This window comes from Lytechinus variegatus, chromosome 17, assembly GCF_018143015.1.
Source record: "Lytechinus variegatus isolate NC3 chromosome 17, Lvar_3.0, whole genome shotgun sequence".
In the NCBI taxonomy this organism is placed as follows: domain Eukaryota; kingdom Metazoa; phylum Echinodermata; class Echinoidea; order Temnopleuroida; family Toxopneustidae; genus Lytechinus; species Lytechinus variegatus.
Window position 1 is genome coordinate 26,289,382 of NC_054756.1, and position 15,537 is coordinate 26,304,918.

At 36.5% G+C, this 15,537-nt stretch overlaps 1 protein-coding gene across 1 annotated transcript; it reads right to left on the bottom strand.

The window, feature by feature from the left end:
• Positions 1-266: 266 nt before the first annotated feature.
• LOC121430478 lies at positions 267-14,470 on the bottom strand. Its single transcript, XM_041627747.1, has 7 exons — positions 14,279-14,470; positions 9,685-9,906; positions 8,798-8,875; positions 7,472-7,768; positions 4,970-5,122; positions 3,146-3,227; positions 267-1,359 (listed from the first exon to the last, which is right to left on the bottom strand). The coding sequence occupies exons 1-7, from the start codon at positions 14,367-14,369 to the stop codon at positions 1,095-1,097; spliced, it is 1,188 nt and encodes a 395-aa protein (XP_041483681.1). The 5' UTR covers positions 14,370-14,470; the 3' UTR covers positions 267-1,094.
• Positions 14,471-15,537: the final 1,067 nt, after the last annotated feature.

The window sequence follows — 15,537 nt, forward strand, 5'->3', positions numbered from 1 at the left end:
CGTTTCAGTCATTTGTTATGTATTGACAAATCAAATTTATCAAGTCGTCGGGTTTTCGACAACCAGAAAATAAGGCAATAACTTCCGTAGCAAAGACTAGCTTGTCGCATACTTCAGTAAATATGGTAAAATTTAAAAGCCATGTGAATGAATGAATGAATGAATTCACCTTGTGTGTGTTTAATTGCGTGTTTAATAAAGCGTGTATCAATCAGATATGATTATTCACAGTTTCACACAAAGGATACGAGTCGTTCAGCCAGTAATAATATTTGAACAAGAAATCAAATTAACAAAAGACTTACATGAATCACTAAGCGTGCCTTCGTTGAGATTATTAAGAGAAAATATGCGTTTTGTCCCGCATTTTGTGGGTCAATGTAATGAGGAAGTAATTATTCTCCAAAAAAGAAAGATTATCTTCATAATTATATTGTTTACTGTGGTCTACGCGATGCCTGTTTACCAGACTGTCGTGAAGAATATTGCAAACAATCGCATTATGTTCAAATTGGTTTCTTTAGGGAATGAATGCATGGACATGCTACTAATAATGTCTTCTTGGCTACGTGGGAGTCATGTGCTGTTATTCGTCGAACAAGCACTTCAAATGAATGGCTTTTAGTTCCTCTTAAGTAACAAATTTCATCGAATCAACCATAGGAATATAATAATATTTTATCTTCCAAACTCCAAACTTGAAGTCAGTGATATCAGATGAGATTTTGAGCTGATTCAATTTTTTTATAGTTTTTATAGCAAAGTAATATAAAACGTGCATTTTAGTAAAAATCATTATTGGAATATCGAACTCCATATATCAAAAGGGGATAGGCCCTGATTCCATGCCATAAATAAAGAAGCATATTGAGTTTTAAAAACACTTAGGATATTACACATATAAAATAATCATAATCGCCAAAGAAAGTATATGTATGTGTGAAAATGGGTTTATGGGCGTGTGGATGTTTGTCCAAATTAAATAGCATGTGTTTTTATTCTCATAAATTTATCACGAATTGACTCGAATCCTCTTCATCGACGAACAAAATTGTGTTTTTCATAATATACCGATTGCATTCTATCATAGGTACCTACATGTCTTTATTCGTTGGGTTTTCGGTGTAATCATTCCCACCCTCCCTTAATATCTTGCTTGCATATTTGGCCACCGTCTGGTTTTCGTAGATCAGATCTGTTTGTGGGGGACGTCTCTCCCTTGGACCTTTCGCCGACGCTGTAGGGGTGACGGTGATCTCTTGGTACGTCTTGCCATCCTCTGGCATGCCTGGTCTAGGTTGGAGCTCCATGTCCGGGTCTGGCCCGCCCTCTTCGGTCACAGGTGGCACATTAGTGCGTCTGTGGTGTTACAGGAAAAAAAAACAGTTTCGACTTATTTAATCCATAATCATACAATCACTAACGAACTAAAAGCCTTTTGAAATATTGCCTCCTCACATGTCCTCAACTACTCACATCTGGCCAGCATTGGTGAAATTCTCATTTTCTTCTATTTTATATTTTGATATGGCTGATTGCCAAGGTGTATGAATACGATTGCCCATTGATTCTATTTTTATACATTGTACAAGTGAAGTGCTAATGTACTACTTATAGTGCAGTCACTATACAAACTAAATTGGCTCTTCATTTTTGGCAGTGTAATTACTGAACTTCCTTTTCCCAAACTGCGAAGAAATATCACCATTTTTGGAACTATATTTTGACCGGCGGAAGGATAAGGGCTATTTTATTGTTTCGGGTGACCAATTTGATCCCTCAGGGGATGCCTTTATAAATGCCAATTTATTTTTACAATGAGCCGATCGAGGGACCCTCTTCTGGTGCGATATGGATTGTCAGATGTACATGTATATCCTATCTACTGGTAATAAACAACCGACTACCGAATTTCATCCTTATTTTTAATGACTTTTTAAGTGCCATCTTAACATACGAGTCTATTGGAAAAGCTTTCAGGACAGAAAGACCCATAATGCAGCATTCTGAGCTGTGCAGTCTTGTAAAATGGGCCCACTTGAAAGATAACATACGATACACATTCTTTCTATGTTACCAAGTAGCAAAACAAGTACTTTCCTCCCGAAAACGTAGTTTTCCTATGTAAATAAAATCATAGGCTAATTTCCTAATTTATTCAATTTATTTTTTTTCAATTCAATTCTTTATTCCATTTCCATTCAAAACATAATAAAAAGTAATATAAAATACAAATCAAACACAGTTTTACAGACAATCATTCTTCTGTGTATTATTGATGGTTATCTTAGAATGGTTTCTTTAATACGGATGTTTTTTTCATGACACACTGCCAATGAGAGACCACAGAAAAGTGTAGCACAGTTCGCCTCCCCCTTTACATTTATGAAATTTTGGAACGTTTAAAATCACCCCAGAGGAATACACTCAGAGGATTTGAAATAAAAAATGACTGTTGGATCTAGACTTAAATCTTGTGGATTTGAATTTCAAGATTATTTATATGATTTCAAAACTATCCTTTTATAGGTTAGTCCTTAGGAGTTAAACAAATCCTATTTTCGACAGGTCATTCCCTATTCACAACCGGTCCTGCTTTTTTTCTATCAATCAGACGATGCTTTCAATCTTTGTTAAATAATGTGATTGACAACATTCTCAGCTTTTGGGAGTATCATCAACGATCTCATTTAGTGACCATTGAACTAATCATCCGCTGGTTTGTGCACAATTGAATTTCACATATTCATATAACAGCAACCTCTCTAAATAATGTGTTGTTTTACAATTTGCTTTGAAGATCCATTTTCTATCTAATAATTGTTGCATAGTGGACAAACTGCAAAGAAAAAATATATCCTAAGATTATCTTTTCCATCATTGATTAGTTATTCGAGAGTAAAATGAAATACACTCAAATACCGGCATCATATATTTTCAGATTAGAAAATTCTCCGATGAGAGGGAGATTTCTTTTACATTTGCTTTTTTGTTTAATCAATATTATCAGGTTGTTGACTCGGTTGAATCCTGTTATACATTTTAGATGGAATGTTCCTGATTATTTTTTTTATTTTCTCAATTATTCTTTTGAATATGACCGCCTTTTATGAGATAATTTGTTGTCGTGTGAAAAGTGACTTACCTAAAGTGGAGGTGGAACAAAGAAATGGCCACTCCGTACAGAATCAGTGCTATGACGAAAGCTATAAGGAAAATCTGCACTCCTGAAATGGGGTAAAGAAAAAAAAAAGAGAGGGAATTCGTCTTTACAAGAAGAAGCTATTATAGTGTCAGGAGGGATGGCGAGTTCGTTTTGTCTACTTTGTTCATTGCAATGAAACACACTCTAAAAATGAAGTGCTAATTTAGCACTTGATTTCCTTGTATAGTGACTGCACTTTGTGCATGTTGAGTGCTGATTTTATCATTCGAATTTAAACTATAAAAATTAGCACTCAAAGTGCAGTCACCATGGTCACTAAGCAAGGACGTTAAGTGTTTAATTAGCACTTACTTTCTTAGAGTGTACAATATATAATGAGTTCATAATTTAATTCGAGGTACTGAATTACGATATCGCCCCTTTATTTAAACAAAAATATCCGGCAATGACTGAAATGTGTACATGAAATCTTCATGGCGGCGTCCATTTAAGATCAAGAAGCAGTGCATATGTAAAAACAATAGGTATTTCGAGTCATTGTATGATATCAATGAGTAGATCATTTAATTTTCTTTAAAATGATACCCTACATAATATAGTAATAATAATAATAATATAGGATTTGTATAGCGCACGTATCCACCTGGCTAGGTGCTCAAGGCACTCCTTTATTACCCCGGCTAAGCTAGTCTACCGATTCTGGTGTGCACAACTTTTTGAGAAATTACTTCCTGCCGGTACCCATTTACCTCACCTGGGTCGAGTGCAGCACAGTGTAGATAATTTCTTGCTGAAGTAAAAACACGCCATGGTTAGGATTCGAACTCACGACCCTCTGTTTGAAAGGCGAAAGTCAGAACCACTAGACCACGACGCCCCCCCCCCAAACACACACATGTGAAGGTGCAGTGCCTTGAAATATGGGACAAGGTCAAAATTCATAAGTTGCAAAGTAACACAATATTGAGAGTCACTGTTCTTTTTTTTCTTATTAATGGGCGAGTTTCTCAGCGGTTTCTTTTGTTTTAATCCACCTTTACATCAACATTAACAATGAATAAAACACACCTTTGCGCAAGCAAACATTAAAAAAACATTAATGGCTACTTCAAACCATGTTATTTCACATAACCATCACATTCACATACACCACACGAAACATAACGCATAAGAAGCAAGGGCTTGATTTGAATGGATTTTCATCTATATTGACACAAAGGAATCATGTTCTTTATTGACCCTTAATGGCTATTTCTGCTCGTTTTGCAGCTTTTCAATTCAGAATTTTCAGATCTCATCCAACACTTTTGAATCCTGCTTTTTTGTGATGGAATGATCATAAAAAGCATGGTATCATTTTTAAAGAAATTTAAATGATCTTTTAAATGACATCAAATATGCATCGTGTAAAATTGATGTATATTTGATGGGAGTTGAGAGAAATGAATGGCCAAATTCAGATTTCCAAACTTTTTTGAGGGGTTTATATATTATATTATGTAGTCACATTTATATATTATTTTGTATGGTTCGGATTCTCCTACAAGGAGATGTGTAAGATTTTTTAGATTATTTATGATCACCCTTTGACCTTATGAACTTCTATATGAATTTCTATTTTTAAAAAATGATCCAGATTTGAAATAGAGCCAATATGAATTTTCCGCTTTTGCCTGGGAATCGTCCATACATATGATGTAATATTATGGATAGTTCAACATGCTTGTGTTGTAAATACTAATAATTTTTTATTTTACTATTTTGCATTTTGATATATTTTTCGAGGGACCAATTCAGTCTTACCTTCAGAAGCCCAAGATCCTGTCTGCGGGATGCATGTGCAGTTTCCCGACAGATTAATAGCTCCAGAAGAAAATGTGGAATGACTGTTCGTTGTGACGAGCTCTCTCGTAGGAGCTGTGGGACCGTTAACTTCCGAATCCGCGGCACCAAGCCCTATCGAATACATTAACATAGAGACGAAGAACGACTTATGACACATTTTCACTGGAGAGTCCGATTCCAGACTGACCAAAACAAATATTTCTGAAAGGGATGGTCCGGGCTCAAAATATTTATATCTAAATAAATGTAGTAAAATTCACAAAGCAAACCGCTAAACGAAATCATCAAAATCGGATAACAAATAACGAAGTTATTGAACTTTAAAGTTTAGCAATATTTTGTGAAAACAGTATTATGCACACCATCATGAATATTCATTAGGTGGACTGATCCCCACTTTCCTTTTCTTTTGTTATTACATGAAATCATGATTGTTTCATTTTTTCATACATGTGTAAATGGTGTGTCTCTATATGATGAAATAAGTTGCGGAAATAAATAAGTAATGCATTTAATCTGTGATCAATTTAATTGTTTTAGTTCTTGGTAGATTTTTTTTTAATAAACATATCATCAGCCCACCTAATGAATATTAATGAAGATATGCCTAGAACTGTTTCATCGGATTAATGCAAATCTTTAAAATTCAATAACTTTGTTATTTGTTATCCGATTTTGATCAGATTATCAGCATTTTGCTCTGTGAATTTTACTTTATTTATCATGTTCATTGAGATATAGATATCTCCAGCCCGGACCATCCCTTTAATTACCTACCATCGGACGCCGCGGAGTCGGGTGCATTAACTTAATCATATTAATCATGGTAATAACGATGTGTTTACGAGGCCTTTAAAATTCCTCATAATATTATAAACAATTTACCATTTCCTAATATTTTGAAGTCATATGATCTGATTATTCAAATCCTTTCTACAAGGCATATACATGTACCTTGTGGTTTGGAACCATCAATTTGTCTGCAGGCTCTGAAAAACATCTAGAACAGTGAGAATTCATGATGCATTTTCCCTTGATAGAAAATCAATGCTATACATGCTAGATAAAATCATTTCATGTTCCATTCTCTACTTTGTTGTAGAGCCAGTCATTATCACCAAATATTAAGCATAGATAAATCACATTGTGGATATAAACTTCACTTTGATCTAGGACGTCTTCTTGAATATCCTGGACATGTTTCTCTCTTCAACACTTCGACCGGGCTCAAAAAGGGGCTCTTAAGCATTCTGTAACCAGTAACCTTTAAGAATTTAGTCGTCTAGGATTTAGAGTATACATAAATGTACAGTGATTCTCATTAATTTCGTGTAAAAGATTCAATATACATGTACCCCGTCGGCTGAGACCATGGTTGAGACTGGGGTAATCTGAAGGTCTTTTTGTGTCCTAAGTGGTGCCGTAAAAATGAATCCTTTTGGTTTGTTAGAGAACAATCTAAATCCCTTCCGACGTTTAAAAAAAATGTTTCTGTTCATCTATCGCTATTTTGATAGTGATAGGTTGGCTAATATTATGAAGGGGGCGTCGTGGTCTCGTGGTTATTACACTCTTCTTTATATCTTAGGGGCGTGGGTTCGATTCCAAGCCATGTCGTGTTTTCCTTTCGGCAAGAGATTTACCCACACTGTGCTGAACTCGACCCAGGTGAGCCGGATGGGTACCCGGTAGGAAGAAATTCATCGAATGACGAATGCTCGAGCGCCCGATCAAGGTAGTCGTGCTAAAGTCGAGGTAATAATAACACGATCATGTTAAGTAGGGCCCGCTGAGAGAACAGTTTTCGGAACAGAAGTGGCAACCCTGGGTTCAATATGACGTCATCATCATTATTATTTTATTTTTATTATTATTCTTATATCGGTAGTGTTGTCTCCATTTACCGATCAGATGCCGGGATCATGCCCGTATTTCACTTGCAAAATTGGATTTCAGATCTTCTCGTTTTGCTTATGTGTAAAGTATATGGGAAGCCTGTAGCTCAATGGGTAAGGCATCAGACTTGCGTCCTTAGGGTCCCGGTTCGAACCCAAAAGTGGACATAATTTTTTTTTTTTCATTTCAACATTTCGCAAATGTTCCTTAATCACCATTTAACAAGGTATATAAGTTCAAATATCGCACAATTAAGTAGATTAAAATCGTTTTTAATAAGCCTATAACATGTACAATGTGTATCGCCTACACCTAATTGTATTTCACATATTCTCATTTCCCTCTTTTTCAAGAGTATTCAACATATTCTTTTCGTAAGAAAAGTTCAGTTTTCATCATGATGATCATATTTATCTCAATAAACATGCTGATTGTCTTCGTGTTCATAAAATCAGAGACAGATCACCTAATTCGTCCTCATGACGAATTAAAATTCTAGTTTTTATTATTATTGTTATTATTATGTAAAGGCTAAGAAACAAGTGTTCTCGTGTCGTTACTTACTCTTGAAAAGTGCAACGTGAGAGTATCCCCCGCATTTTTCGATAGTTCTCCCAGTACAAGGGTAGGAGCATAACCGATCATCCACTCTTTGGGACTGACTTACGGGTGACGAGCTACTTCCACACAGGCATAAATTTCCTCGGTAGAGCCCAGCAAAGCCTTCACTTGCGCGATCGCAGACGGTTTCACAATTGATTATTGTCAAATCATCGCTATTCTGGAGCCCGCAGCCGCATTGGGTTTGGATCTCTTCGAACGCAGCCGAAGGTAAAGGATAACATCCTATGTAGTCATTATCTAGACATGATAGAAGATAGAAGACAAAGAAAAGAGAAAACAAAACCATTAAAACAGCAACAACTACAAAAACACAATCAGATGGTTAACATGTTTTTATAATTACCATTATACTTAAAACAAACAAAAATAAGTAGGGACTTGGTTTTTTTCATGCTTATTCTTAACATAGAGGTGCTTATCATTTTACAATATTTTATCATGATGTCGTATATCATGACAATGTTTTCTCCACGATGTAGCTACCTTTTCTTTCAAAATTTTAAGTTCCAATGGCTCCAGTTATGGATAAGTCAGTTAAATCAGAAGCGGTACCCGATACAGACGGCCCCCATCCCCCTCCCCTCACCCCCGTTCTCTTTTCAAGTATAGCAGAGTATATCAATAAAGGGTTGAGTCTTGTTTATCATGTTTATTACCCCCGAAATTCATCTTGAGAATAAAAAATATAATGTCACATTTAGATCGTCGGCCCCCACCTATTAAAACACCCCCGTACCGCAATGGTCTCACTATGCTCTACAACTATGGAAAGCCGAACAAATGTTGAGACTTTGTTTGCAGTTTGTTTCTTATGTTTGCTTTGTGTTTTTCCCTCATGCATTTATGATGGATAAAAAATACTATTCCAAGGCAGATATGAATTGTTCGAGTGTCAAATAGGCATATACATTAAACTAAACTTGTTTACGGTGACACGAAATTTGCTCGTGTCTTAATATATCAGAAGGCATGAAATTAGAGTTAGGATTGTGATAGAGTTTTGGGGTCAGAATAATGTAAAGATAAGTAGGGTTTAGTTAGTTTTGGAGAGTAGATTTCAGGTTTTGCTTTACATGCTTTTTTGCTTAACATGCTTAATGTGCGGATTTCCCATCGGGGCAATTGTCTCCGGAGTAAATGTCATGTAACCCGTGTTTAGATCCAATGTAAAGTAAGTTAACAACAATTTTGGAACAGATTTTAGATTGAAGCAAAGTTCAGAACACGAGCTGATAACATATTGAATGATGTACTGTTTCATCTTACCGTAACAGACCACCCCTCCGGCTTCTCCAAAGCAGTATGGCAGGTGAGTAAGTGAACAATTTGCCAGATTTTCTTCATCTGTGGTAAATAACGGATTGAAAGTTTCCTTGATAGCCATGCTTGTTTTGCGCAACGTCTAAAAAGGTGAAGGCTTACGTCAGTATGTGTAGGTACTGTTGGTAATATAAACCAATGAACACTCGCAGCACTACCACTGCTATGTATCATATTGTTTTCGAACAAGGTTAAAGTATTGCAAGATATTGTAAGGCATGGTGGCTCAGTGATAGAGCGACTTCCCCATGAACGGGAGGCCGTGGGTTCGAGTCATATACCAGAGACTTATAAACATGGGACCTTCTACCTTCTTGCTTGGCGCTCAGCATTTATGATTATGCAGGGCCCGCCGGTAGAGTAGTTTCCTAAATGAAGTGGCTACCCTGGGTAAATAAAACATTATTATTATTATTGCTATATACAAACCGAATGAGTCATGCTAGCCTCTTCCCTGTTTTGTTTCTTTAGAAAACTGGTCCATGCATTCACACTGAAACTGAAATGAGTGACAACCTACCAATTTAAATGAGTCGACCCAACACTTGAATCATTGGATTCAGCCTTATGCAAGGCGGGATGTACTAACTTGAAACATGTACATTGAGTGTAAATATTGTACTCGAGAGTTATATTATGGTAGTTGATATGGCTAAGAATTTTCAAATGGAGCCGAATGATGGTAGGGCAAGAAAGTCGAGTCTTTCCGTGTCTTACTGCATGAGAGAGAGAGAGACAACCATAAATAATCGGGGGGGGGGGGGGAGGTATTCAGAAAGATCAGTAAAAAAGTGAGCGAAAAAATGAATAGGGCTTGCAATGTTATTCATTACCTCCCGTACAGTTCAATCTGTATTCTGCGAGATCAATGCTTGATTCAAGAGGCCAGTGCGGGATGATGTGATTGACTCCCGGGTATCCGAGCTGCCGGCAAATAACCGTTGCCTCTTCATGCCCCAGTCCATGTTCGCAAATTGGTTCCCACGTGGTCGAATCGGATCGTAAAAATTCGACTCGCCCCTCGTTCGGTTTCTCTCCTTCCAGCAACATCACATCTATAATGAGAGATATTTTTTTTGTTCGAAGTTCAAGTGAGCATGGTGAGTATAAAACATATTTTTGTTATTGCATTACCATACCAGGAGAGATTTTTCATTTTTTTTCTAAAGCCTATCCTTGATTTTGATTGGATGAGAAGCCATTGTGTCTGTCATTGAATCTGAAGCAAACTCTTCGGACAAAGCATTACACAATTCCTCTCCAGATCTTCAAGCGTGGACTATTTTTGGTTCAAGATTGCAAAGAGGTATGGAAGTTTAAAAGTGCCACCGAGATGTTGAGATAATTATCTCGGGAAGCCGACATCTTGATAGCAAAAGATAAGATGACGAGATCCCAGATCTCATCATGTCGACATATTTTAGAAGAGATGATGAGATGACAAGATCCCGAATCTCATCATGTCAACATCTTTTAGAAGAGATGATGAGATGACAAGATCCCGGATCTCATCATGTCAACATCTTTTAGAAGAGATGATGAGATGACAAGATCCCGGATCTCATCATGTCAACATCTTTTAGAAGAGATGTTGAGATGACAAGATCCCGGATCTCATCATGTCAACATCTTTTAGAAGAGATGATGAGATGACAAGATCCCGAATCTCATCATGTCAACATCTTTTAGAAGAGATGATGAGATGACAAGATCCCGGATCTCATCATGTCAACATCTTTTAGAAGAGATGATGAGATGACAAGATCCCGGATCTCATCATGTCAACATCTTTTAGAAGAGATGTTGAGATGACAAGATCCCGGATCTCATCATGTCAACATCTTTTAGAAGAGATGATGAGATGACAAGATCCCAGATCTCATCATGTCAACATCGTGTAGAAGAGATGATTAGATGACAAGATCCAGGATCCCATCATGTCAACATCTTGTAGAAGAGATGATCAGATGACAAGATCTGCGATCCATGATCATGTCATCTAATCATCTCTTCTTAAAGATGTAGACATGACGAGATCCAAGATCTTGTCATCTCATCATCTCTTCTAAAAGATGTTAACATGAGTTCCGGGATCTTGTCATCTCATCTCTTCTACAAGATGTCAACATGATGAGATCCGGGATCTTGTCATCTGATCATCTCTTCTACAAGATGTCAACATGATGAGATCCGGGATCTTGTCATCTCATCATCTCTTCTACAAGATGTCAACATGATGAGATCCAGGATCTTGTCATCTCATCATCTCTTCTACAAGATGTCAACATGATGAGATCCGGGATCTTGTCATCTCATCATCTCTTCTTAAAGATGTTGACATGATGAGAACCGGGATCTTGTCATCTCATCATCTCTTCTACAAGATGTCAACATGATGAGATCCGGGATCTTGTCATCTCATCATCTCTTCTACAAGATGTCAACATGATGAGATCCGGGATCTTGTCATCTCATCATCTCTTCTAAAAGATGTCGACATGATGAGATCTGGGATCTCGTCATCTTATCTCTTGCTATCAAGATGTCGACTTCCCGAGATAATTATCTCAACATCTCGGTGGCACTTTTAAGCTTCCATAAAGAGGTTCTCCCATGCTATATATTCCAGGCTACATACAATATACATACACACACTCACACACACACATATATACAGTGCGTATCAAAAAAAGTTTACACTTTGAAAAAGCCCTGGGAATTAAAAAATATACAACATGTGGGTAATTTTTTCACATATAATCTTGGGTTTGGGTCTCATCTATCCAATGAAAGTAAAAGTTTTGTCAGAATGTTACACTTGAGTGAGCACTGTCCATTTCCGTAAAGCTCGCAGAAATCTGTTTGCGCAGAAATGCTCGTTTTCATGCTGTGTCAAGGGGAAAACTTACACTGCGAAAGATTTATCATACATTTCCTTTGCACTTTTAGTCAATTAGAATAAAACGGATGCATTCAAGCATTTTGTGACAATTTTGCCACCCAAATTGAAATTTCAACACTTAATAAGCACAACCTTTACCCTATTTGTGCCAGCTGGATCTGATGACATAACTGAATCTGAAAATAAGTTTACATCAAACATCTCCAGCATTTTTTCACTAAGTTCTTATCATTAAAAGTTGGTTTACATTTCATTCTTCATTTAATAATTGTTTCTCCACACTTTTCCCAAGCTTAGCAATGATTAACAAAATGAAAATCAAGCTAAAGCCATTCCATGTACATCACAGCTCAGTGTAAAGCAAATATCGTCATGATGGCCTCGGTGTGTGGGGGAGTGGGGTGAGGCGAAATGCACTCTTCGAAGTGTGTTGGGCAAGGAAACAAGTCAAACAATGTAGAATATATCTTCAAATGAATTTTACTAGCTCAATTCCATGCGTTCTTCATGATTAAGGTCAAATTTTATTCCCATAACTATTTCAAATTTGTGCGCAAATCATTTTTCACTAACTTTTCAAAAGTAAGTGGTGCTCACTCAAGCGGAAATATTTTTTGACAGTTATATCGTCATTTGCTTTAATGGACCTGTACCAATGTTAAAATGTGGAACAATCCTCAGAATATTACAAATGTATAATTTTACAGGATTTTTTCAAAGTGTAAACTTTTTTTTGATACGCACTGTATATATTCGGACAGAGAATTACACAATTCCTCTCCAGATCTTCAAGCGTGGACTATTCTTGGTTTAGGATTACAAAAAGGTTGTCCCAGCCTATAAAAGGACTATTGCCCCCCTACTGTGTATATATGAGGAATTTAGTTGCAAAAGGGGTTAGGTCCACTTTGGACCATTCCGAGAAAACCCAGGTTTTTTATTCTCACTTAATGCAATATTCTTATGAGAAACTAAATTGTCATGATGTACTACCCTATCATGTAAACATGAAATTGGGTATAAAAGAAATCTACCTGTCTTCATTTTTTCTATATGATATATAAAACAATTATCATTGGGGACCTAACCAATTTTGCAAGTAAACTGAAATGAATTCAATTTATTTTGATATAAAAAAGTGTTTTTTCTTTGCCACTTTTATTCACGTTTCCATGAGAAATTCAAAGTTTCTTTGTTTTCATCAGAGCGACTAAAAATATAGAAGTTTTTAGACAGAACAATGGCGGCTTGTCATTGTTCTAAACCCACTTTCACCGAACAAAGGAAATTATAATTGGTATAGTGTCGAAAATCTGTCTGTCTGACGGTCAATGGGATTTGGTTCGCCCTAGCTACTAACCTGTCTCTATGGTATAGTGGTTAAGGCACCGGCGTTCGAAACTGGGGGCCCGGGTTCGATTCCCGGCAGAGACATGTTTTCGGCATCACCAATTTTTCCAAAAGGAAAAAGCTCTGGAGAACCTTGATTTAAGCTACGCGTACCATTGTTCTCTTCATCCACTTCTTTACAATATTAAAATAAAAAAAGAGTTGCCAAAAGCTGTTGTACATGTATAATTTTACACATTTGTATTTCTTCTCCCATACGTGTATAGTATCGAAGCAATAGCTTTGATCCAGCTGAGGCATGGCGGCTTGTCATTGTTCTAAACCCACCTTCACCCAACAAAGGACATTATAATTGGTATAGTGTCGAGGGGAGGGGGGGAGACGCATATTCTTTTTCGGGGGAAAAATCGAAAGGGAAAGAGCGAAGCGACTGAACTTGTCATTTGGGCGCTTTTGCATTTTGTAAAATAAAAAGACTTCTGCATAATTTTGTAAAAAAAATATCAGTAAACAAAATTAGGTTTGATAATTTCTGAGAGGTGGGGGGAGGGATGTCCCCTGCTGCGTTCGGCCATGAACGCAAGTCAAAAAATCAAACACAACTTGATTTCAACCAATGAAAAGTGCGTTTATCTAAGACTTGCGCTTGATCTCTTGAGTTGCTTTTAAACGCAAATCTTTCTTTTTATAACGGGGCGTGAAAACTCATGGGGTCGAGTGATAGTCTGCAGGTACAGACCTGGTTTAGTCTCACAGGAGTGAGAGTATAATATTCGTTTATGGTCTGTGGATGCGTCCATGCAGTACCACACAGAAAGTTCGAAGTCTAACCTCAAATGAATTAATGATATAATACGTTAAATGTTATTTTAAGTATTCGCTTTCAGATTAGTAAAAAAATCGCGAAATTATTGTTGTCTCGTTTTAACAGTATTACGCTTGCTAAACTAATATGATAAGCATCGTATTACTAAACATTAAACGAATAACCTTATAATAACTTTTGTTTCATTTCATTTCTTCTGTATGTTAATTCCTTAAAACAACACAAGAGGCCAAAATTGATTACATTAAAGAAAATTCCGTTATATCCGATATTTATCCAAGGGTTGTAATTTGATTTTGTATATCAGTACTATATGAACTTGTATAATGTGATAGAATCTTTAACTTGCCTATGATTTTCGAAGTCTGTGATTTTCCATCGCAAAACGTGATGAGGATACACAAGCTCACTCCAGTCACAGCGACATAGTACAGTTCCATGATCTCCTGGGTCCAAACTGTTGCCTGTTGCTTTCACTAAACATCTAGTAAATGGGAAATGACTTATGAATCCTAGGAACATAATAATATACGTCATTTCCCTCTTCCTTCCCCCTTTTAATATATATTATTTTCCGATTACTTCCCTATTCCATATTAATGCATTTTCCCTTTATGCAAAATAATGTCTCTGTCGCCTGTTGACACAAGCCAAGTTCATTCACAAACCGTGGTTCATTCTTTGTTAATCACCAGCCTTGTACTTACTCATCCGAGAAAACAGACCCAAAAATATTATACCCTGTACTAGTATGCTAATGCCTGTATCAAGCAATCTTCCTTCAATGCCAAAGCTCGGTCATCATTATTGGGGTTAACATTGGAAAGACTTCAAAACAAAGGTCCGATTTGTATTCGTGATATATTAGGGAGTTATCACAACACTACTCAAACGCTTTCTGGATCATTGAATGAAAGAAATGGCAGTGTTGTCCCGGACTCTGGACAAAGTTACGACATATTTGCTTTTGTTGGGGGGGGGGGGGTGTGCTCCGAATCTTAACACGGTCTTCTATCACGGTTCACCGATTATCGACGTTGACCGCTAAGCTGTTTATTGCGATTTGACGGGCATTTGCAGTACATTATCAATGTTTCAGAAAATGCCTACCTAGCGTTGCAAGCGTCACCGTCAATAAACAAAGCCATGAAAATATATTTTAATGATTTTGTTTTCCCATTTATATTTTCCTTCTATATTTTTTAACTTCTGCTTTTTAATTTGTGCGAAGAATGCTTCTCTCACAATGTTTAGACAATGTTTCATAACTGTAAAGGTCAAGTCCAGCTCAGAAAAATGTGGATTTTAACAAAAAGAGAAAAAAAATAAAACAAAAATTATGCTGAAAAATTTCATCAAAATCGGATGTAAAATGCATGAAATAAGAAAGTTATGACATTTTAAAGTTTTGCTTATTTTTTTCACAAAATAATGATATGCATAACCCAGAGACATTCAAATGAGACAGTCGATGATGTCCCTCACTATTTCTTTTGTTTTTCGTTGTTTGAATTATATATTTCTTTTTTTACAATTTTGACAATAATTAATTTTCGTTTCACAGGACAACATGGAGAACGTTTGAATATTTCATATTTCATATAATAA